The 22,716-nt window shown below is 39.5% G+C and overlaps 1 protein-coding gene across 1 annotated transcript in view; it reads left to right on the top strand.

Moving 5' to 3' along the window:
- The window catches only part of KCNC2 (potassium voltage-gated channel subfamily C member 2), a 104,591-nt gene extending 82,355 nt beyond the window's left edge, over window positions 1-22,236 (top strand). Inside the window, exons 5-8 of the mRNA XM_035901678.1 lie at window positions 12,057-12,069; window positions 14,695-15,625; window positions 18,014-18,181; window positions 22,100-22,236. Of these exons, the coding sequence (XP_035757571.1) occupies window positions 12,057-12,069; window positions 14,695-15,625; window positions 18,014-18,181; window positions 22,100-22,236 (1,249 nt within the window). The remainder of the gene's footprint in view (window positions 1-12,056; window positions 12,070-14,694; window positions 15,626-18,013; window positions 18,182-22,099) is intronic.
- The last annotated feature ends 480 nt before the right edge of the window (window positions 22,237-22,716 follow it).

Raw genomic sequence — 22,716 nt, 5'->3', positions numbered from 1 at the left:
CTTGAACTGCAGAATGGTAAGAGAAGAGCGAGTAGGTGAACTGATGAAAAAGAGCGGAAGAAACAAGGTGAAAATGAAGGCTGAGCCTGCCACTAAACTTCTCTGCTTGTATGCTGTTAAATAAAGTTGTTTTTCTTGGCATGCATCATTTTGACAAGATGTTGTATGACTGTCAGTGGTATGTAAACAAAGAGAATTTATTACCCTTCAAATCAGGACTGCAAAGCCTGAAATAAAAAACACAGAGTTCCCTAAAGCCCAGTTTGCTACTTCATAAACACCACCAGTGACCGACCTCTGCTGGTATGTCACATGCATATTTCAGCAGCGACAACACTTGTAATTCCACGTACAAGTAACCCGCTCCTTATTTAAGAGAAGTAGGCAGATGGACATAACCAGTCTTGAAGGGAATGTGGCAGCAGCAAATAACCCATGTAGACCTTAAACTGGAAATGGAAAGCACAAAATGTGCCTCTGTGCAGCATTGCCTGCCGCTCCTTCTGCAGATTACATTCACAGTCTCTAATGAGCACCGTGTGCCTGGTGTGGCAGCGGTGGCGATTCGAGAGTTCCTATTCTGTGCGTAATCAGCAGTGAGATCTCAAGTCATGTCAAAGACCCCCTTTACCATGGGGTTTACTGCCTCTGGTCTTCCCCATTCCCTCAATGCAAAGTTCCCACTGCATCCTACAAACGTTGCCTTTCATTGCTGTGAGGGTCGTTGTAAAAACACCAGCTCAGACTATAACCAGTGCAGAGTTCTTTTCCTTCAGGTAGCCCGAAATCCTAGTGGCATGGAGAAAGAACTATCTCAACCAATTCCAATGGCATGTTGACTCCGACGCATAAATGATAAGTATAGATACTGCTGGCTGCTTTAATGAAGATGAATTTTAGCCACCCAGGCCGTCCAAATGTTTATACTAAATTTATATTTCTTCCCATGCCCCTTTGTGTGGAGAATTTAATCAAAAAGATCCTGGAATGGGTCCACTGTGTATATTCTACTATTGATTTTTCATAAGTAAGCTATTAAAGTAAGTTAAAAATAAATAAGTGTGGTTTAGAATCACAAGGAAAAGGATAAAGATACTTATTTTCTGAATAACTGTTATACCTCTGAAAGAGACAAGAGTTATCATAAAAAGCAAAAGTGCAGCAGACAGACAGAAACTTTCTCCAGCAAGTTGGGAAGGCTGCTTCTGAAATCTGCCGGATTGGGATGAACGCTCTTGTCCATCTCAGCACCTGGTTCTGAAGAAATATATGCTGTGGTGGATTGACAGGTTTGACACAGCAATTCGTTCCTCGGTTCTCCTGAGGTGACAAGGCAAGTCCCGTATGGTGCTCTTCTGCTGTTAGCAATTTTTTTACATCACTGGCATTTGTCATTGTGCTAATTAGTCCAGCCCTGATTATAAGGATTAGTGTCAGTCCCTAGAGCAAACTGGTGATAAAGCTCTAAGAGAATGTTTAAGCTAAATAATGTTGGCAATGTGGATGCTATTAAATAATAGGAATACATTTGAAATGGTGCTGTATGCAGCTTCAATGTTAATGCTTGCAGCGGCAATAGCTTAGAACATAATCTATGTATTAAATAAATGTGTAAATTGGATTTGGAAATATTCACTGGAACAGAGGGCTGGAGGAGCCTCTTGGGTCTTTGAGTCCAATTCTCTGTTATCACAGGCCCAGTGTCATATAATCCCTCTCATAAACTTGTGTAATCTTTTTCATATGCTTAAACATGCTTCTCCTAGTATCTAGAGGAGGGACTTGAACTATCTTTCATCTCAGTTCAAGTGTCTGCTTTGAACAGGGCAGGAATGAAATCTTAATGTCACAGTTGTCTGAGTGTCCTAATAACTGTAGTACTGGTGGCTTTTCTCTTTCTTACGTTCCCTTTCTCAGTTCAATTGAAGTGTCACTTCTGCATCCCTGGCGACAGGGAGGGGTAAGTGGAATTTTAACGTATTATTAAAAACTGCAAGTAAGCTACATATAGTTTTTTTACCTATCTTCAGGAAAAACTTCAACAAGATTCTGGGTAACTGGTTGACCAATGCAATTTTTTTTGTACTATGGAGCCAAAAGGTAGATCTGAAAAACCAATGTGTATATATGAACTAGTGCTGTCTGGGGTGATGTGCTCAGTTCCTGAGAGTCCGGATAAGCCTAGCTGACTACTGTTGCAATGAATAATTCACTGTCTCTAAATTTAGCTTTGATCTATGTGATTGTGTTGTGAGCTTGAAACATATTCACATACATCATGCACAGGAGCTTTAACAGCCTTACCTTCCCCCTCTCATAAAAACGCCCTTCTGACCTCAAACTCTTCTCCAAGTGCCTCACTCTTTCAGCAGTACCAGAGTGTTAGGGTACACAGTTCATCAATTTAGATATCTCAATTTTTTTTTTTTTAAATCTTAAAAAACTTTCAGAGGCTCCTGTGAGACCTTGGAGGAATTCCAAGGACACTGTCCTGTCTGGCCTAGGAAAAGGTTAAAGCTGAGATACTGGTTTTATTTTGTAGACTGTCCAGTGATTTGATTATAGAAAGGCATAAATCTTCTGAAGTGGATCTGTTTTAATTTTATTAGACAGTAGATTTGTTTAATTAAGGTCAGCATTTATCCTATGCTCCCTTCCGCTTTCCTGGCATCTAGCTGATGTGGGGGAGGAAGCCTTCAGCCTCAAAGTGAGGCCAGGTTTGGAGGAAGAAATAATATCTCTCATTAGACCAGTAATTTGGTTGGAAAAAGCAGATGTTTGCAGGCATGTGTGCCCTTCAGATTCACATGCAACAGTCACAGAAACCACACAGGGAGAGTATACTTGCATAAAAATCCTGATGAGGTTGTGAGTGGAAGCAGAAAAGATACCTGAGAGTGGCTGGACCAGGGGAGCATGAGGTGGTATCAGCACTGGAGCAAAAGGAAGATGAAGTTGCTTTTGGAGATGGGGAGCAAGAAGGTGGTTGTGGTTCATGTCAGAGAAGAAGGGCTTGAAGATCCTCCAGAAATGAGGAGGGAAGTGGAATGATGCAGAAGTTGAGACTAGGAGGAAAACAGGGTTGGGTGAGCAAACAGCCTGGGACAAAGAGAGAGGGTAGCATGTGACATGAAGGCTGAGGCCGGAGGAGGACGCTGGAAGAGGGGAGGCACATCAGCTCTGGAGACAGAGCTGTGTATGAAAATAAGGAGTGACTGGAGATACAGGACATGGATATACAAATAAGGTAAGAACAAGTTGCTCAGAAAAAGATAGGAGGAAAATCTAGGGTCCAACAATAAACCTGAAGAGTAGAGCTGGGGTTGAGAAAGGGAGTGAAGGACAGGGAAGAGACAATACCAGGGCAGGGACATGCTGGAGTCTGAAACACAGAAAGGAGCAAGCTATGGCCACATAGGGAAAAACATCTGTAGGCCCTAGAGGCTTTTCATGTCAGAACCAGGGAGCTTGAGCCTGCTGAGTCTCTGCACTGTGTGCTCTACCATGAGTCAGTTAAACTACTCCTGTTGTTGGCTACCCTGCTAGAGCAAATGGCAGGGGAGTTTTGTCTCCCGGATTGCAACTGTGGCAGTTCCTGTAAGAAGACATAGGATGAAGTTTCTGGGTTCATCATTTGCTTTTATTAAATCTAGGTTACTCTACAAAGCCTGCTGCATCAGAAGCTACCATGCCAAGCAACTAAGATTTAGGCAATGCCATAGTCTAGGTAGCCTATTCATTATGGTCTTGCTTTCCTGTAATTAATTTGCAATTATGAAACAGGTTTACCAGTTAATATCAACTCTATTTTATTACTTTGGTGAATGAAAAATTAAACCAATGCTGCTTAATTAGTATAAGGAAGAAAGAGCTTCCAGTCAAAAGAGACCTGGTAATCAGCTGTTTGAAGGCTCTGCATACACTTTTGAGTATCTTGGAAATGGCTCCGTCCCTTCAATTTTTAAGAAGTAGCTTGGTAATTTCTATTCCAGCACTTGCAGTACCAGTCTTATTATGTTGTACAGGAAAGACAGAGGCCTGGAAAACTTGTAAATAATTCCAGTATGTTTTGATTAGATTTGGGATGGCAAAACAAGGTTATATGGTTTGGTTTTAAGGCTTCTCTGGTGAAAGCTAAGATGGGCTCTATTACAAATCTTAATGGATGTCAAACCTCAAAATCTTAAAGTTTTCTAAATTTGCCCACGTGTAATTTTAAATTAGGCCATCGGATTTGTTTTGAGTGAGAGAAAAAGCAGACATAAATGAGGCTAAGTGCTTAAGTGAGACAGAGATGATAGGGCTGAAAATGTTTCTGTAATTTTAACGGACATGAGATTTATGTACTAGGGAAACTACATTACAATGGAATTTTCATGAATTTGTCTTCGTAAGAATTTCTCTCTTTTCTCCATTTGTCTGCAGGGGTGTGAAAGTCTATTAATAATAAATAGTATTCCAGTGAAGATTTTTTTTCCCAGTTTTAACCCATCGAGCCAAATGAAACCTTTTCATGACAAATCAAGTGCAGAAAGAAAGATACTGCCTGTGTGGTATTTCAAGTTGCCAGGTCCCAGAACCTAATCTCTGCTGTAATGGTGTGGACAGCGGGTAGTCTAGGGAAGAGAAACAAAGCGTACAGAGAGGCTAATTCGACTCAGCAGGTAAATTTGGGGTTGGCTGAAATGGGTCCTTCAAAATCTGCCTTCTTCAGCCCTTCTGCGAATTTTAGCTTCTTTTTGGAAGCTGCTTTTTTAGTAATAAGCAGCCTCTGAATGTCTGATACCAGATGCAGAATATGGACTGAGAATTCCTCTTTTTCTCACCTTGCCTTGACTCCAGGAGGAACATCCATTGCATTTTTGCAGCGGCTAGAAATATTTTGCCTTTTTGAGTTCATAGGTTTATAGCAATGTTTAATGAATGAGTGGCAGCGGTTTGCTTATCAGGCCATGTAACCATGCAAACCTTTTCAATAAAGCAAGGTCAAAGTGAGCCTTGCTGATGCCTTTTTTAAAAAATGATTGCTAGAATATAAATGCCAAGTCTAGTTAAAAAAGTCAGCACAGCTGGCTGTAAAACCTGAAACATTGCTGCAATACACACAATACTCACAGCTCAGAAAGATCAGAAGTGAAACAAGCTTGATAAATTCAAGTGGATGGGAAAAGAAAGCTTCTGGAGGCAGTATAATTGCTTTTCAAGCAGTTCTGCTGAGTCTTCAGGAGGAAAAAACAGGCAGTGGGATATATGTTGTGTGTCAGTACAACATCTTTGACTTAGCTGCTCAATGGGGCAACGAAGTCTGATGATTTTGATTTGCTAGTGGGAAACAGCACTGGTCATTGAGGAAATCAGTAATTTTCTTGGACGTGTGGCAACTGGGGATGGAGTACAAGGGAATGTCCTGGGCAGCAGATCAGTCCTGTCCCGGGGACTCCCACTGCATGAAGTGTGGCCCCACCACTGAAACACACTGTCACATCTTCTTTCCAGTTGCCTAGCAGAGGCAAGGTTTTCCACGCTTAGCAGCAGAACGTGTGTCTATATCTGGATAAGTTTGTAAATCAGTTTTGAATGCTTTGGGAAGATACTCGGCACTTAAATGCAATTAAAATGCAGCATAATTTGTAACTCTGGTTTTCTTTATGATCTGCTTTAAAATGTAGATGTGCCTAAGATTTGTTGAGTCAGATATTATCTGGGTCAAACTGGTGTCAGACTGGTGATTTACCTGACAGCTGAGTTAGAGTGACTTAATTGCAGACCTGGATTTCTGAATATGAAAAGAGGCATTTGTAACCTTTTTGTTTGTGCTCCAGCTGGTAATGAAAGACAACTTCTTTGTAAAATTTCAACAAATGGGAAGAGAATGAGCAAGCAAGAGAACATTTGTGTTCCCACTACTACGTACAGATGGTAGCCAGTCTGAGCTGTAAATACTCCCGCACTATAACTCTATGCATAGCATATTACTTATAGGCTGTTCTTAAACGGTATGTCAATAAAAGTGTATTGATATATAGACTTTTTCATTCAAATATGACTGCGTAGAATTGTAGCAGCAGAATGTTAACCATTAAATTGAATGCCAAATAATGATAGCAGGAGAGAGCACAAACGAGGAAGAGCTGTCCTGGGGATTTGAAAAGAGTAAACTTTACTTTCATAGGATGAAAACAAAAATATTGGCAAGAACTCTACCAACCGTGGCTCGATGTTGGTTGAGAAATTATTACGGCCAGAGTTTCCCAATTAGGATGCTAAGGCTGGGCTGTTAAATCTTTATGTAGACATGTAAAAAACAGTTTAATGCTGACATTCCACCTTATCCCCCAAGAGGAGGAGGAGTTACAGATTTTGAGAGACATTAAATTGGTCTTAGTGCCTGATACTTCATGTATCATATTTTTGTTTTTCCCTTGAAGCTTCATTTAAAATGCTGTGTCTGTATCCACTCCTTCATCTTTGGAGAGTGATAATGTGAGAGATTATGATTTATGAGTGATGAAGCAAACTGATAGTATATTTGCCTTGAGTTTATACTTCAAATGCCAGTAGTTTGTTTAGTAGCTACTGATGACATTTGGTTTCTTACTCAATATACACAGATGCAATGCAGTGAAAATGCGTCACACCATAAAACCATATGTGACTTTTCCTTTTTTTGTGTGTGTGTAAAATGATAATTTTCCAAGGGGCGCTTATAGCTGAGGAAGAATAGCAACTTTGAGAAATAGAGTCGTGAAGAGACTGATGATCTGTTTAATGAGATATTTAGGTTTGTGTAAAATGAACGTTAATATTTAAATTTCACCCCACAGAACATTAAGCCATACAAAGAGGTAAGGCCATCACAAGACCTCATTCTGAAATCACATTATGATTTTAAAAGTCACCTGATAGTCAGACGAAATTAAACAGAGGGAAAAAGCTATCGTGTTAAACTCAGAAATGAGGACAATCTGTCAAATCTAAACACAGAGACAACTCTCTTTAAAGCTGGAAGTGCTATCTAATTCTGTGTTTTCATTCCAGTGTTACTTGCTACTCATTAGTGAAGCATGACATGTACTTTACAAATGCAGTTTCTTTTTCTGCTTAAATAACATCTATAGTCAAGTCATATTTTCATTTAACACCTAAATCCCTCAAATTGATTGGAAGTTTTATGGGATTTTTTTTTAAGACTTTGCTTTTATATGACTAAGCAGCTATAAAACTAGATTAAAAAATCAGCATCACAAGTTAGTTGTGACTGATTGGAAACAGTACGTGACATTGGCTTCGTTCCCTGTTTGACTGGGTCTCACTCCTACAGAACTAGGGGGATTCCACAAAGTAACTGGGGGTTTGAATTCCTGGAAGAATAAAAAAGGCTTGTGGAGACTATTATGGGACAAATATATGGAAGATTTAGAGGAACAAAGTCTTTTATTTCCTGAACCTTGAGAGAAAAAAAGAGTCAATATCAGATTATAATGTTTATGACGGGAGCATTTAATATTGGTATAACCACTTATAACTGTCTTATTCTAAGAAAGAGGGTTGATCAATGAGTCTTAGAGTACCTATGAAGAAAAATTATAAAATAGAGTTTTTTAATTAATATATCTGACTAAATTTTTGCAGTCAATGAGTTTGGATGTGTTTAATGCATAGATTAGCCTACTTCTTGTGGTCAGAGGGTTAGTATGATGAAGAAACCGAATCAGTTATTTTTTCAGATAATTTGTATCATATTCTTAACGATGAAAAGGTGAGCCTTAAACTAGCAGATGCGAACAGATGTCACTGGAAATAATTTTTAAAACTCCAAAGTATGGAAATATTTTATTTTTCAAAATGAGTATGACATTAAAAAAAATACTGCTTTCCTATTAAGTATTTTCTTATCCAACAGAAAATTTACTCTGTTTTGAGGGTTATGTTTATCACAAATGATCTAGCAGAAAAGCAAACAGCTCGTGATTGTGGAAACTCTCCCCCTCTTTTTTGGCCAGGAAAAGTTAAGTCATTCAGTAAATTCTCATCTTTTGTAATGAAAGCATGATCTTGGTTTCAATAGTGAGCAAGGTGTCAAAGTTGGTTTCTTTAAGAAATAAAACACAATCTCTTCTTTGTGACGGTGTCCCTATAGTTGTATTTTTAGTCTACTGAGTGTGGTGGGGAGGATTATTGGGGTTTTAAAATTGTTGTAAATTCCATCAACATGCATGTATCAAGTCTCATAATGTGCCTGTGAAGATATTTATTTAAAGCAACATTGTCATCTTTTTTCTTTAAAGGCAATTCTGTACCTGCATTAGAGAATATTAAATGTTGTATTTCCAAGGGCTTATTAAATATTCAGTAGTTTTCCTTTTCTGTAGTCAAGTGTGTCAAGGGCAAGCCTTCTAAGTCCTGGAATGAAACTCAAATAAACTAACCGAACCTTAAAAGCTGCTATTGAATACTCATGTTAGAAAATATACATTACACAGCGAGGGGAGTCGAAGGAGGAGGTGTTGAGATCCAACTCCAGAACAAGTTGTACGCAGACAGGATACAGACTCTGGGAAAATGCTGAGAGATTTTTTTCAAAACTTAACTACAAAATAAGAAGTAAGGGCAACTGCGATTACCAACAATTAACTGTGCATTAACCTCTTCACTGCCTATGACCTATCCATCTTGGAATACTAAAAAATGTGTAGAAATTGCTTGTTGTAAGGGTGTGGGATGGACAGACAAAGCATATCTTGAATATGGAGCAGTATGTGTCTGATTTTATGAATGTGAATAACGCACCTGAGTGTGAGGATCAATTTCTAGCTCTGTGGATGTTTTATGTGGGCTGTGCCTAAGCTGATAAAGTTTAGAATGACTAAAGTCAGGCCCTGGCTCCATCACAAGACAACGACAAGTTGTGCAACCAGTCCCATGTCTAGGTTTGCGTTGGAAAGGAAACTTGGGCAGGTGGGTTAGATGCGAGCCACAGCATCCTCTGACCAGGCGGCTTTTCCTCCTGTGAAATCCAGACATGGTCTATGAGACTATTGTCAGGTCACTTGTGGCCACAATTTTTAAAGTGACCTTAATTTCTTCAAGACACTTTAGGAGCCTTGTGCAAGGTAAAACATGATGTTGGACGCACAGAAGTGCTGATAATCCACAGACTGCTCAATTTCCAGTTCTAGAATTGGCTGTAATTTTTGAAGTTGCTTTAAACTCTGAGCAACTCAGTTCCTCGTGGGACACTGAATTCAAAATAGGAATTATAAACTTTTCTACTTCCAACAGGTTATCTGCAGGTATCTGACACTCACTTTAGATTTATGGGCTTCATTAAAAATCAAGTTGTAGATGATTAATCCACTTAACCATGAACATTAGTAGGACTTGGAAACAGAGCTGGGCTGGTGATCCCATCAACTAGAGGAGCTGGGAGCTGGAATCTGTACCGTTGTCTGAAATGTGATGCCGACACGCATGAACAAAATCGGGTGCACACTGCCTTCAAAATGTGAGCAGAGGGAATCAGCAGCCTACTGAGAGCTTTAACTGCTTAATAAGGAATATTCTGCATGCTGTCTATTACATACTGAACATTTTTGTAACTTTTAACTGCTCTCTTCTGGCAAAAATCAACTGAACTTTTTATTAATTCAATTTGTATTAATTTTAATTTTGAAAAAGGCTGGTTTGGTGGCCCTGGAGTGTCTGTACAACCATTCTCTCACTTAGAAAAGTGTTGTCCCTGAGGGGAAAAAAAGAAAACCTAAATGAAGAATGATAATTTTATCTCACCCATTGAAATAAACAAGAAACAACTACTGTTTTAAAACCTTTAAGAAATGAGAAAAGGATGCTGATTATTTGTATCTTATTTGGAAATTTTTTCTTCAGCTTTTTTTCTCAAGAGTTTCAAGCCATGTGCTTGGGCCACAATCTTTGGCTTAAAAAAGGGGGTCGATGAAGCTGTCTTACTGTATACCAAGGCTGAATTTGTCTTGCAACTAGTCAAAACCTAAGTTTTCAGGACTTCTCACAGTGAAAGGTAGCTAATGATTCAAACAAAAAAATTGTCTCTTGCTGTGATCTTTCTGAAATGATGATCAGGCTAACTCCTTTTAGATTTGTGTGCTTCATTAAAAAAAAAAAAAAAAACAAACCAAAAAGTTGTGCTTGGTACCCCAGTTATTGTGGACATTAGCAGGACTGAGGAATAGAACTTGGTTGGTCCCGTTCACCAGAGAATATGGGAGTTTGGATCTGTACCGACTTTGTCTGAAAAACGGTGCTTGCCCACATGAACAGAAATTGATATGCTTTTAGAGGCTCATTGCCTTCAAAACGAGAGAACATGCAATTAGGATGAAGCAGAAGGAAGGCATAAAGTGAGAATAGCACATGACTTAATTTCATTTCTATCATCACAACTGTTTGTGAAAAACATGCTAGAGTCTTTTCAACACATTGCCTGGTATTATGTAATATAATACTAAGGAAATATCTTTGTTAATATAAAGTAAATCCCTAAGGATTTTTCTTTGACTGATAAAATGTTCCTTCTTGCATTGTCCGTTGCGTTTTCTTCTTGCATGTTCTCTGAACCCTCTGACTATTGCAATCACATTGTAGGTCTTCTAGTGTATGAGGTTTCACCATGCTAGGTGCTGTGCAAGCTCTGTCCAGAATGTCCTGATCCAAGGAGTTTATATTTTAAAACAAAGCACAACAAGAGACAAAAGGAATGAGTGTCTTTGCTCAAAAGCAGTCATGTATGTGCTATTGTGTGCGTGGTGAAATGTGTACATGTAGTTTTATATTGCTATGAATGGAAATTGCGGGATTACCAAGAAATCTGTCACCAGATTAATAGCTTTTTTTTGCCTTTTTCCTAACCTCTGAAAGACGATTGTCTTTCGGATAACCAAGTAGGATACTCAGCAGATTTTGGAAATGACTGAATGTCTTTTTCCTTCAGGGAAAATAAAGCACCATTGAATGTAGGTGCACAGTCAAAAATTTCAATCTGCTTTGCCACGTGCAGACTTCCAGCTGCACTGTAGCCTTTCACAGTGTCAACGTTGAGCAAAACAGTAATACATAGCTTGTCAGGCAGTTCTACCTGTAGTTAATCCCTTGGAATTTGGCATTATTTTAGAAAGGATCTGAAGCAGAATGGACTCTTTCTGAAATACAGCCCAGAAACAGGTGGTAATTATTTGCATACTGTTAGATTCAGTGCCCTGTTGAACTCACAGTTCATCCTTATTGTATCTGAGTTGTTGGTAATTTTTAGTTTGGCTAGGTTGAGTGTAATTTTCTGTTCTTTTCAGACCAAAAAATGTTCGCCGTTGTCTAAAACCGCCAAAGTGTTGCTGTTAAAGAGGTTACCCAATATTTTATCTGTTAAAAGTTCCCACCCAGGTTGAAAACTATAGTGCTGACTTAACGTCAGTGATCCTCAACCTCCACAAATTTGTTTGCTTTTTCCCACCTTCACTGTGTAGAAAGATGCTGCAGGATGCTCTAGATGCCTCCCAAGGGTCATTCTTAGCCCACCGGTGGCTTAGAGTTTGATAAATTCTCTATCCATGTTGTAGAGGGGTTTTGCAATGATCTGCTAAGATTAATTCACTTAGGATATATAAATCTGGTTGTATTTGCTGACTCTAGTTCTCTCACACAAGACTGAGGCTTTTTTTTATGTACATTGGTGTCAGGTGCCAGGAAAAAATGAGCTATGAATGTGCAGCAATTTTGTAGTTGTGCTGGTTTAGGCTGGGATAGAGTTATTCTTCATAGTAGTTGGTATGGGGCTATGTCTTGGATTTATGCTGAAAACAGTGTTGATAACACAGGGATGTTTTTGTTACTGGTGAGCAGGGCTTACACAAGGTCAAGGCCTTTTCTTCTCCTCACCCCACCCCACCAGCGAGGAGGCTGGGGGTGCACAAGAAGCTGGGAGGGGGCACAGCCAGGACAGCTGACCCCAACTGACCAAAGGGCTATTCCAGACCACATGACGTCATGCTCAGCTCATAAAGCTGGGGTAGAAGAAGGAAGAGGAGGGCGCTGAGAGTAATGGCGTCTGTCTTCCCCAGTAACCGTTACCCATGACGGAGCCCTGCTTTCCTGGAGATGGCTGAACACCTGCCTGCCGATGGAAAGCAAGAAATAAATTCCTTGTTTTGCTTTGCTTGTGTACACGGCTTTTGCATTACCTATTAAACTGCCTTTATCTCAACCCATGAGTTTTCTCACTCTTACCCTTCTGATTCTCTCCCCCATCCCACCGGGATGGGGAGTGAGCGAGCGGCTGGGTGGTGCTGAGTTGCTGGCTGGGGTTAAGCCATGACACTAGTTAAGACAAAGGCAGAAAAGTCTGTTTGGTAAAAATCAGCCAGACAGGGTAAGATTTTTTGCTTAGGCTCGTGACTAGAAGTTCAGACTGGATTATAAGTGTTCAGTTCAGTCCCTGAGTCAGTCCTTTTGGAAAGATAACAGATTTAGAGCATTTGTAATTGAGGGGCTTGGTGTAATAACTGTTTAATTGATTGAGGAAAGGAAGCTATAAACAAGCTACAAATCTCTAATAGAGGTAGAAACATGGGGTTTTTTTGAGAGATAGATATATATTGTGAGCCTGAATATAATAAATTTGCCAGGCCTTCATTTAAACTTGTTTCTCAGAATAAAAGCAATTCTCTCTACTGGTTGTAGAGACATTTTGTTTTCTAACTAATGTTCTGTGTTAGAAAAATGCAACCATTCAATATTCTACCAGCCCAAATGAACTCCTGTGGCACATAATACTAAATCTGAATGCTAATACTAAATTCAGTGATTGATACCCAAAGTATGCAAGATCAGTTTTGCCGCAGTGTTGCAGCCTGGATTAAAGTGACATAACAGAGGCATTCTTGCTTATGGCTGCTGTTCTGTCTCCGTTATAACCACAATTTTTTCAATGAGATTCAAGATTTTGGTGTGGGAACATACCAGCATCCTGCTGCCACATTTTCTCTTGCCTGTACGATGGGAACCCGGACTGTAAGCTGCCCTTTCCAGTCGGGTGATGGTAGAGAATATGATATTTTTTCTACTTGTTGAACTTCTTTAAGGTACTCAGTTTCAGATTGGGAATTAACAGATTAAAAGTGTGATATCCTGAGTGATTTGTAAGTAGTATTAAGGGAAACATAAAATACATTATTTATTTACTAAAATAAATAATATTAAAAATTATGAAGAGCCTGCCTTAAGCTCTGAGTTCCCTATCACATATTTTTGTTTTAATAGCAAGTCACAGTTTAAAATTATAGGAATCCAAAGCCAAAAGTAATTTGCTGCCATTTTGAAAGAAATGTGTTTCTTGATATTATTAAAATTTCAAGCTGCTAGATATGTGAGGTAGCACATAGGCACTAGATATTTTCCAAAACCTGTTTATGCATTTTTTTGTCTCTTTGGGCCCCTAACGCTGCCTAAAATATTCCAAGTCTTTAGGGAGTTTTTTTCCAGGATAATACTGGCTATAAAAAAGTCTATTAAGCTGAAAATCCAGAATAACAAACAGATTGATAACATGTTATCAATCCTGGCTCGGGGAGGGATTTAAACACATCATGTATTCATGTGCCACACCATTGCTGTTGGAGTGCTAACACGGTGGTAATGTATTGTCACTTAAAAGAAGTTAACCATTGTAGCAACTGCCCTCAAAACGCCTTTTAATTTGGTGCATTTTACTGGGTGTTAGAAAGTTTATGTCCCCCTCTAGCTGTTTGGCTCAGTGTTAATTTTTATGAATCCTGTCCTCGGTGTTCTGTTTTATTCAAGGCTTAACTGTGATGGCTGGGTTGAAGATCAGGCAATAAATATTTTGTAAGTCCTTAACAAGCCTCTGCAAGGGCTGTCTCTGCGTTATGTAACTGTATTTTATCTATTCATGTGCCTCTACTAGAACTGAATTTGTATTTCCCTATTTGTTCAGATTGTCCTGGTTTTGTGACTCTGATAGCAGGATTGTGGATCCTAACACGCTGGCAAAGCGCTGCCTCTCTCAGTGAGAGAGGTTCTGCTAAGTTTACTCTTAGTCCTGCCTAAGAGTATGAATGATGGATGACTGCTAACATAACAAGCTGTTCAACCAACTCTACCTGTAACACAGAAGGCATTTGCTATCAGTAAATATCCTGTGTTTGTGAATCGTTGAAAATCCAAAGGAAACCTGGTGCTTGGATCTGTTCCTAGGACCCTCTGAGGTGCCCTTCAGGCCAGGTGTGAATTCTTGAACCATAATCTCAAAACCATTGGGACCGGCCCCGTTTTCCACTATGTGAGAGGTGGACAGCCTCAAATCTTGCTGTGGTTGGTGTGTATGGGGGCTGTTTGTAAGGCACCTTGACAATGGAATGGACTTCAGATGATTTAACAAGGATTAAAGAATTGTTGCAACTTTCTGAGTGAGTTGCAGCCTGTCATGGTGTCCATCACCAAGACTTCTCCTGCTGCCAGACTCCTGGCCTACGTGTGGGAGCTGTCTGCTGCTCTCCTCTGGCCTAGATGCAAAGTTTTATGCATATGGATTTGTGAATCATTTGGGATGAATCAGTAAAAGATTTATAATGATCGCTGACATTGTTAGTATTAACGTGAAGAGATGTGTGGTTCTGATGTCTCTCTTCCTTCTTTCTGTTCCAGTTCATCGCCTTTGCCTCTTTATTCTTCATCCTAGTTTCTATCACAACCTTTTGCCTGGAGACGCATGAGGCTTTCAATACTATTATAAACAAAACTGAGCAGGTCGTCAATGGGACAGAAGCTGTGCTACAGTATGAAATTGAGACAGATCCTGCCCTGACGTATGTGGAAGGCGTCTGTGTGGTATGGTTTACATTTGAATTTTTAGTACGCGTTATTTTTTCCCCCAACAAACTTGAATTCATCAAAAACCTCTTGAATATCATTGACTTTGTGGCCATCCTGCCCTTTTACCTAGAAGTGGGCCTGAGCGGGCTCTCCTCCAAAGCTGCTAAGGACGTGCTTGGTTTCCTCAGGGTGGTAAGGTTCGTGAGGATCCTGCGAATCTTCAAGCTCACGCGGCACTTTGTCGGCCTCAGGGTGCTGGGCCACACTCTGCGAGCCAGCACCAACGAATTTTTGTTGCTGATCATATTCCTGGCACTGGGTGTTTTGATATTTGCCACCATGATCTACTACGCAGAACGGGTGGGAGCCCAGCCTAATGACCCATCAGCGAGTGAGCACACACAGTTCAAAAATATCCCTATTGGCTTCTGGTGGGCTGTAGTCACCATGACCACCCTGGGTTATGGGGATATGTATCCACGGACTTGGTCAGGCATGCTGGTGGGAGCCCTCTGTGCACTGGCAGGTGTGCTCACCATAGCCATGCCCGTGCCTGTGATAGTCAACAATTTTGGGATGTACTACTCCCTGGCCATGGCAAAGCAGAAACTGCCAAGGAAGCGGAAGAAGCACATCCCTCCTGCTCCTCAAGCCAGCTCGCCCACCTTCTGCAAGACAGACTTGAACATGGCCTGCAATAGCACACAGGGTGACATCTGCCTGGGCAAGGACAACCAGCTGATGGAGCACAACAGATCATCAGGTAGGACCCCACTGGAAATGCATGTCCTTTGAAAACACTTTATAGACCAGTATGTTTGGTAGGGGTCAGAAAGCGGCCAGTCTTTCTGCCATGAGAAGACATAGCTCCCATCCTTCTCCCCTCCAGTGTTTGCGTGTGTCAGTCTCATAGAGGACGAAATAGGTATAGCGGTGTTCCCAAACCTCTATGTAGCTGGTCTATACAGTTTTGCTTGCTCTTAAATCAACCTTTTCTTTTGCCTGTTGTTTGTTGCGTCGTATGGATGTTTCTTGTTTTTCTGCATGACTGTGACTATTTGAGCAGCCACCGTGTCCCACCCTGTTGGACTCCATGGTGTTTTGCCTCAGTGTCTGTCTCTTGTGTCAGCTTTGCCTGTGCCACATCGTGGCCTGTTAAGCAAGATCCTACAAAGAAGCAGTCATTTAAAAGGAGCAGGTGCTTTACATCCAAAGCCCAGCACTCAAAGGAAATAAGAATAAATTCTCTTTCTAGCTTTCTTTCCATTTGGCATTCTGCTTCCCTGGCTAGAAGAACCCCCTTCGTCTGTGTTAGATGAGACATTGCATGATATTTACTATTAATTGAATGATAATAGCATAGCTGATGTAAAGTTTGTCAAGAAAAATGAAAATGACAGCCCCTAGCAACATCATTGTTATTAGTGTTGATTTTTATGATTTATATTACCTTCTTTGTTAGAGTTCCAAATGGTGGATAAGGAGTATTTTGTACTAATCGCTGTGAAAATGCATATCAAATGACAGCCTCTGACCCTCCAAGCCACTGCCCCATATTCCATCTCTTCAAATTAAAAAGTAAATTTTATCTCTCCGTATAATTAAATTTTTAGCAGCAAGAATTTTTTTGTTTGTTTCTTGAATGTATTTATTCTTGAGCCAAGCACAATCTGATTACAAAACTCACATACCAGTCATTAGACTCCCGTTGGAAAGCTGCTAGAGGATAATAAGAGCAAAACCACTCATGACTGGTGTCATTCAGTAATTGAAATTTATTTTTTAAAAAGAGTCTGGAAAATCGGTCTCTGAACAATATCTGTCTTTGGTCCATTGCTCTGTTACTGAAAAGCATTTATGTTCAAAGAAGCTCGGTTTCAGTCTCCGAGCAAGTGTTCACACACAAAGTTAACACAGCTTTTTGAACATCCTAAATATATTTAAGAGGATGGAAGCCCTTAAAAGGACTCACACAGAGGGTGGAATATAGTTAGTTTTACAGTGCTTTGACTGATAGCCACTTTCAGACAACATCTTTAAAGTGTAAATCATAACAGCTTTTTCATGCCATCAGGTCCTGCTAAAGGTATGCCAGAATGGAGGAGGCTCAGTGTGATCAGAGCAAAGAGACACTTTTCTGTGTCTGCAGCTTTATCTACAAGGCGCTATAATCCTTGAAGTATAGAGAGAAAGCAGCTGTGCAAAAAGGAGCCATTTTAAAGTGTTAACTTTCTCTTCAGTAGTGCTACTGCTCACGTCGTGCACCGTAGCTTTATTTCTGGCAGAGAATGCTATTAGAGTCACTAGGAATTCTGTGCAAAACTTCAAGGCTGAATACAGCCCTTTGCATTACCAGTTCAGAAAAACACATGCTCAGGTTTAAATGCAAAGGTAAAGCTGAAGCCAGTAACGTGCCATTACCTGTTACGTGCTGTACTGAGCAGAGATTTTCTTCTTGAAGTGTGGCCTGAATCTGAAATAGTAGATAATTTTAAAAGAGAGTCCTTTGGGAGTGCCAAATCAGGAGAGGTAAGAGTTTCGCTGTTTGACAAAAAAAACTGCAGAGACCAAAGACAGCATAAATGTTGGGTACTTATGATGACAAGCAGTGCAAGTATGAGAAGTATAGAAATGAAAGCTAAGCGTGTTATTAAACAGGTTTTAGTGCCAAATATTGAAAATTTAACCCTTCTGGGGGAGGGGTTGTCTTTAAAATATGCTAACCAACATATTCTAAGCAAAAAAATTACTAACATGACCTCTTGCTGAGCAAAAAGGACAGCCAAAATAGTAGATACTTGTTTGAAATATCCAAGGCTGACTGTACCCCAAAAAGTTACAGTCCGTAAAGGGCAACTAACTGAGCCTTGGTTTGGTTATTTCTTATTTCGTGTTAGTTTAGTATAACTTCATATGAGATTTAAAAGGAGAACAGGAAAGTCAAAAGATCATTTGTTCTTGAGTAAAAAATATACTTTTTGCCATTTTGTACTGATTAATAATGGTGAATTGCAATCTTGTTTTCTTCTAATGATTTACCTTATAATTATTTTTTGAGTGATGGGAATATCCGGCATTCAGCGTAAGCTCTTTGTGATGTCTCATTTCCTCATTCATTATTGTCTGTAAATGGGCATGGTGCTTTAACCAGTGTTATCAGGTGAAGACAGTGCAGGAAGTGAGCAGCCACTCTCACCTGGTGAAAGGCTCCCTCCCATCAGACGCTCTAGCACAAGAGACAAAAACAGAAGAGGGGGAACATGTTTCCTACTGACGACAGGTGATTACACGTGTGCTACTGATGGAGGGATCAGGAAAGGTATGGACTTCTTTCATTAGATCATAAAAGGTTACTCAGCAATGTGCTTGTGAAAAGCAATCTTAGAGTAAAATGATGTGCACAATGCTCTTAGAGGAAAGACTGTACTCACAATGTATCTTTTTTCTTTATTCCTAGTCATTCTTTTCCTGCTTTCCTTTTAGAACCACTCATCTCCTTTAGTCTTCACAAAATGTGCTTGATGTTGGACCCTCATTTCACTCGTGTCTTCATTTGTCTGGTATCTTTAATGGAAAAGCCTGCAATTCAGACCTTGCTCATTCAACCACTCATCACTCAATACCATTTGTCATTCTAAAAGACAAATTAATTATTTAATAACTTTGGTCTGCACTTAATAACTTAGTAAAAATTTCAGCAGAATAATTTACACTTAAAAGGTTGAAATGTCAGAAGTAAGCAATGTTTTTGTTCTGAACACAACAAAGCATATCATATGAGATGCTATTGAGATTTCTTTCAAACAAAAGTTTGAGATTATAATGCCACAAAATGTTTCCTCTTTGAAATACATCACTGACACTAAAAGGTGACTGTCTACCCCAACCAGAATTCAACTACAGTAAACAATGTTTGATCTTACAAGGCGCTAAAAATGCTTTCCTAGTTATTTGGCCTCTCCAAATCTGATTACTCACTGTTCAGTAGGATTGGGTCCCCCAGGTGGAGTCTGCAAAACCTTCTGTTGTTATATGTATCACCCATCTGACTGATGGTGTGGCTATCCCATCAGGCCACAGCTGGCTGTGGCTGAAAACCTAACCTCAGAGCGTACCCCCAAAATCAGCAATGCCAGTGGTAGGCTTGCCATTTCCTTAGGTAAGAATTACTTTGGTTTCTTGGCAAATTGTATCATTTCCTGTTCCTGAGTGCTGAGGTGCAGTTGTTCACCTCAGAGTTCATCTGAGTAGTAGCCATGTGCCACTGGACAAACATTTCTGGATGAGATTTTTCTGGCTTTTTTTTTTTTTTTTTTTGACTTGCTGTGTGTACAGCAAACATAGCTGTCCCAGCCAGCCATAAACCCTAAAGGAATTCTCTTGGGTTGTTCTGCAAATACTTTTTTTACATTTCAAAAACATGAGCTCAGTAGGTTAAACCTGTGAAGGCAGAGGTGCAACCAGAGTTTGATGTGTGTGGTATTTGTAAAGAGTAGGATTGTCTCTATGCTCCTGCGTTTTACATATTCCTATATATAATGTTTAGATTAAATGGGACTTTGTTGCAAACATGTTTTTGCACAGATTTAGGATGCTTTGCACTGAGCATGTATCTTGTACTGTCTTCTTAACAAGTACCATTATTTACAATGTCTCTAATGGTAAGAGTCCAGTCTTTGAGGAGGTCAGGAACACCTGAGTAAGGCAGACTGCCATGGCGTCTTGCAAGATAAGGTTCTTGACTTCTTTTAGGAATGGTAGTATAAACATTTGAGTGCTGCTTACTTTGCAGTAACCATAATTAGAACAGATCAGAAATAATAAAAGAAGTTACCCATCAGCTACTAAAGAAATATTCATATAACAATAAACCTTTTTTTTTTTAATACTAGGACCACATGAACATTTTCATTTAAAAATCTAGATTCAAGAGAAAATAATTTCATAGTTTTCCCTAGAAAAATGGAGCTTGAGTTCAGAACTGACAGTTTCTCAATGAGAAATGTGCTCTTTGACTGGCTCTGATGATAACCTTAGTCTAGGCTGAAATGGTTTAGCCCCTGACCTTCAAGTTTATTTTATACAGAGTAGGTAAGTTAGCTCATAAGCAGAAAACATCTTCAAGTAGCATCCAAATGGTTTTGAATACTTGAATTTAATTCACACATCAAGTCTACTACTTTCTCATTTTATTTTTTTCCCTTTCTTTTGGTACATCCTTCTTGTTTGGTTGGTTCCTTGGTTGGCTCTTGGTTGTGTTCAATGATCATTAATTCTGAGCTTTTTTGCATTAACACCTTATCTCCATCTCTAAGATGATACTGATTCAGAACTGATCCAAACACCACTAAAATACCTGCAAAGTTCCAATTTTGGATCACGCCTCTATCTCTTCATCTTGTGTATCTGGTTTTCATTTTTTAGGAGTTCCTGTTTGCTTTATCATCTTTACCATCTTCCTCTATCAGTTCTTTGCTTTTATCATTAGAAAACTAGCAGGAAAAATATTTTTAAAAATACTTTCTTAGTTTCTGTGTAAAAGAGCTACCTGATTTTATTTTTTTTTTTTGGTAAGCTTTATGTTTACAGGGGAGGTTAAATATATAAACTAGCATTGTGCTTCCCCTCAATTCCCCTTTCAAACATGATTCTTCCTAATCTGTGTAAATACTTATAGAAACTCAGAAACTGGAGGCTGTTTTTGAAATGTATCAGAAGTCTGTGAAGCATCACAGTCTAGCCTGCCCTGGCAATCTGGAGATAACATTGCACAACATTTTAGCAGACATGAGATTATAAATTTGCTTTAAGTGTAGTTTTACATTATGCAGTTCTCAGTAGGTAAGAAATATGTTAATTGTCATTAGGGGAGACCCTAAGATACGATTTTTGCTGAAGATGCAAACAACTGTCTGTTAACTGTCTGTTATCTGGAGATCTGGAATTTGAGGCAGTAACTATTTCCATAAGAAAAAAAAGTCTGGTGACGTGCCGTGTAATGTTTAGCTGCATTGTCATTGACATTTTACAGTTTCTGTGGGAAAAGTCTCTTTTTACAGTATTTCACTGTAAGCAGTTTATACCTGAATGTCTTAGCTTGACAAACACTTAGATGCATACTTGTCTTCAAGGAAATAGGTAGCGCCATTGAAATCAAGGAAATTTCTCATGCTTGCAGTGAAGCAGGTATCCGTGTATTTGAGGAGCGAGGTCCTGTCCAGCTTCGTCTTCCTTGTATTTCCTTGCTGATATCTCCAGACCAATGAGGCTGATCCTTTTCTTCCTAAGTGGGTTTATCCAGGGGCTCTTGAAAATGCTTGAGTATGAAGAGAGTGATGCAGTGAATAGCAGTGCTTTTCCGTCGTTTTACAGCATAGCCTCTACAAGGTGGAAACAATCTATATGTAGCAAAAAGTAGGTAGCTAGAGCTCACAAGTGCGTGTAAACAGAAATGTCTGCAAGTGCAATGTTCCCTCCAAATTGTGAAGCGTTACGTGGTTGCCTCATTTAATGATTAATTATTTACTACTTGCTTATGTGGATTAATGCCATTAATTTCATTTGAGTCAGCTGGAGAAGGAGCACAAATATGGTGTTTAAATTTGGCAGTCAGGAGGCATCTGCAAATATGTCAAACTCTGCTATCTTATTATACTTTAACACTAAACACAAAGTCTTAGAGTTAGTATTTCTGAAGATGGAGCTTCTTTCCCATGTCCCATTCGATCCTCTGCAGAAGCGATTTACACGTGCTGTATGCAACTTATCTGTTTTTTGTTTTATTTATTTAAGAAAAATTGTCCTTTATTAGGATCTGGGTTTAGCAGAGATTATATAGTTTGAACAGTTTTTATAGTCTGTCTCAATGGGGTTTTGCTTATGCTTAGCCAAATAGCTCACCCAGTAACCCCATTGGGATCCTTTATCCTGTGCTTTGTGCAACCCTGCTGGAAGCCAATAGCATGGCACTGAGTGCAAGAAGGGATGGGGAAGAGCAGGTCAGACCTCTTGTATGAAGGTCTGTTTATTTTTCTGGGAAATAATGGCTGCATTCATTTGTAAATAATTTTATTTATTAATATCTTTTGGTAGTAATGTGTCTCAGCATTGAGTTCCTTTGCAGGCAGATTCCCTCTGAGCCCCAAATAGCTCCTTGGATTACATTACATTGTATTGTTTGTCTTTGTCTATTTTTTTGGCTGAATTCAACTGATGTCTGTGCATTTTCTCATACAAGGCTATGAAAAATCTCGAAGCTTAAACAACATAGCTGGCTTGACAGGCAATGCTCTGCGACTGTCTCCAGTAACATCACCCTACAGCTCACCTTGTCCTCTAAGGCGCTCGCGGTCTCCCATCCCTTCCATCTTGTAAAGCAGATGGCATCAATCGGCTACATAGTATTAATTCAAATACTGTTTACCACATATTGGAAATAAATGTAGCATTAACCATAGGCTCCACAAATATGGTATAACTCCTGCATGGTATAACTGTCAGTAGTAAGAAATGCCACTTGGGTCGCTGAAGATTTTTATCTTGGCTTTTAAAGATTACCTAAGGTAGCGCTTCTCCTTTTACCTGCTATATTGTCCGACTTTCCTGTGGCAATAAAAGGACAGTTAGTGGATGCCGTTGGCCAGTATATTCAATAAACAAACATATTTTCAGGGAGATTTACTTAAAATAACGTGCTTCCAAATAATTATCAGTCACTCCATTGAACCTCCATTTCTTGTGACTCTAATTCATTCTGAAGATGTCTGGAATCGTGTCTTGGTTGCACACAGTGATGTGACTTGGGTCTGCTCATTTGCATGGACCATCCTGTCTCCATCACCTGACAAGCAGTGT

Source organism: Egretta garzetta, unplaced genomic scaffold (genome assembly GCF_000687185.1).
Source record: "Egretta garzetta isolate BGI_Z169 unplaced genomic scaffold, ASM68718v1 scaffold68, whole genome shotgun sequence".
Classification (NCBI taxonomy): domain Eukaryota; kingdom Metazoa; phylum Chordata; class Aves; order Pelecaniformes; family Ardeidae; genus Egretta; species Egretta garzetta.
Note: the sequence above shows the minus strand (reverse complement) of the source record. Positions and strands in the feature narration are given on the sequence as shown.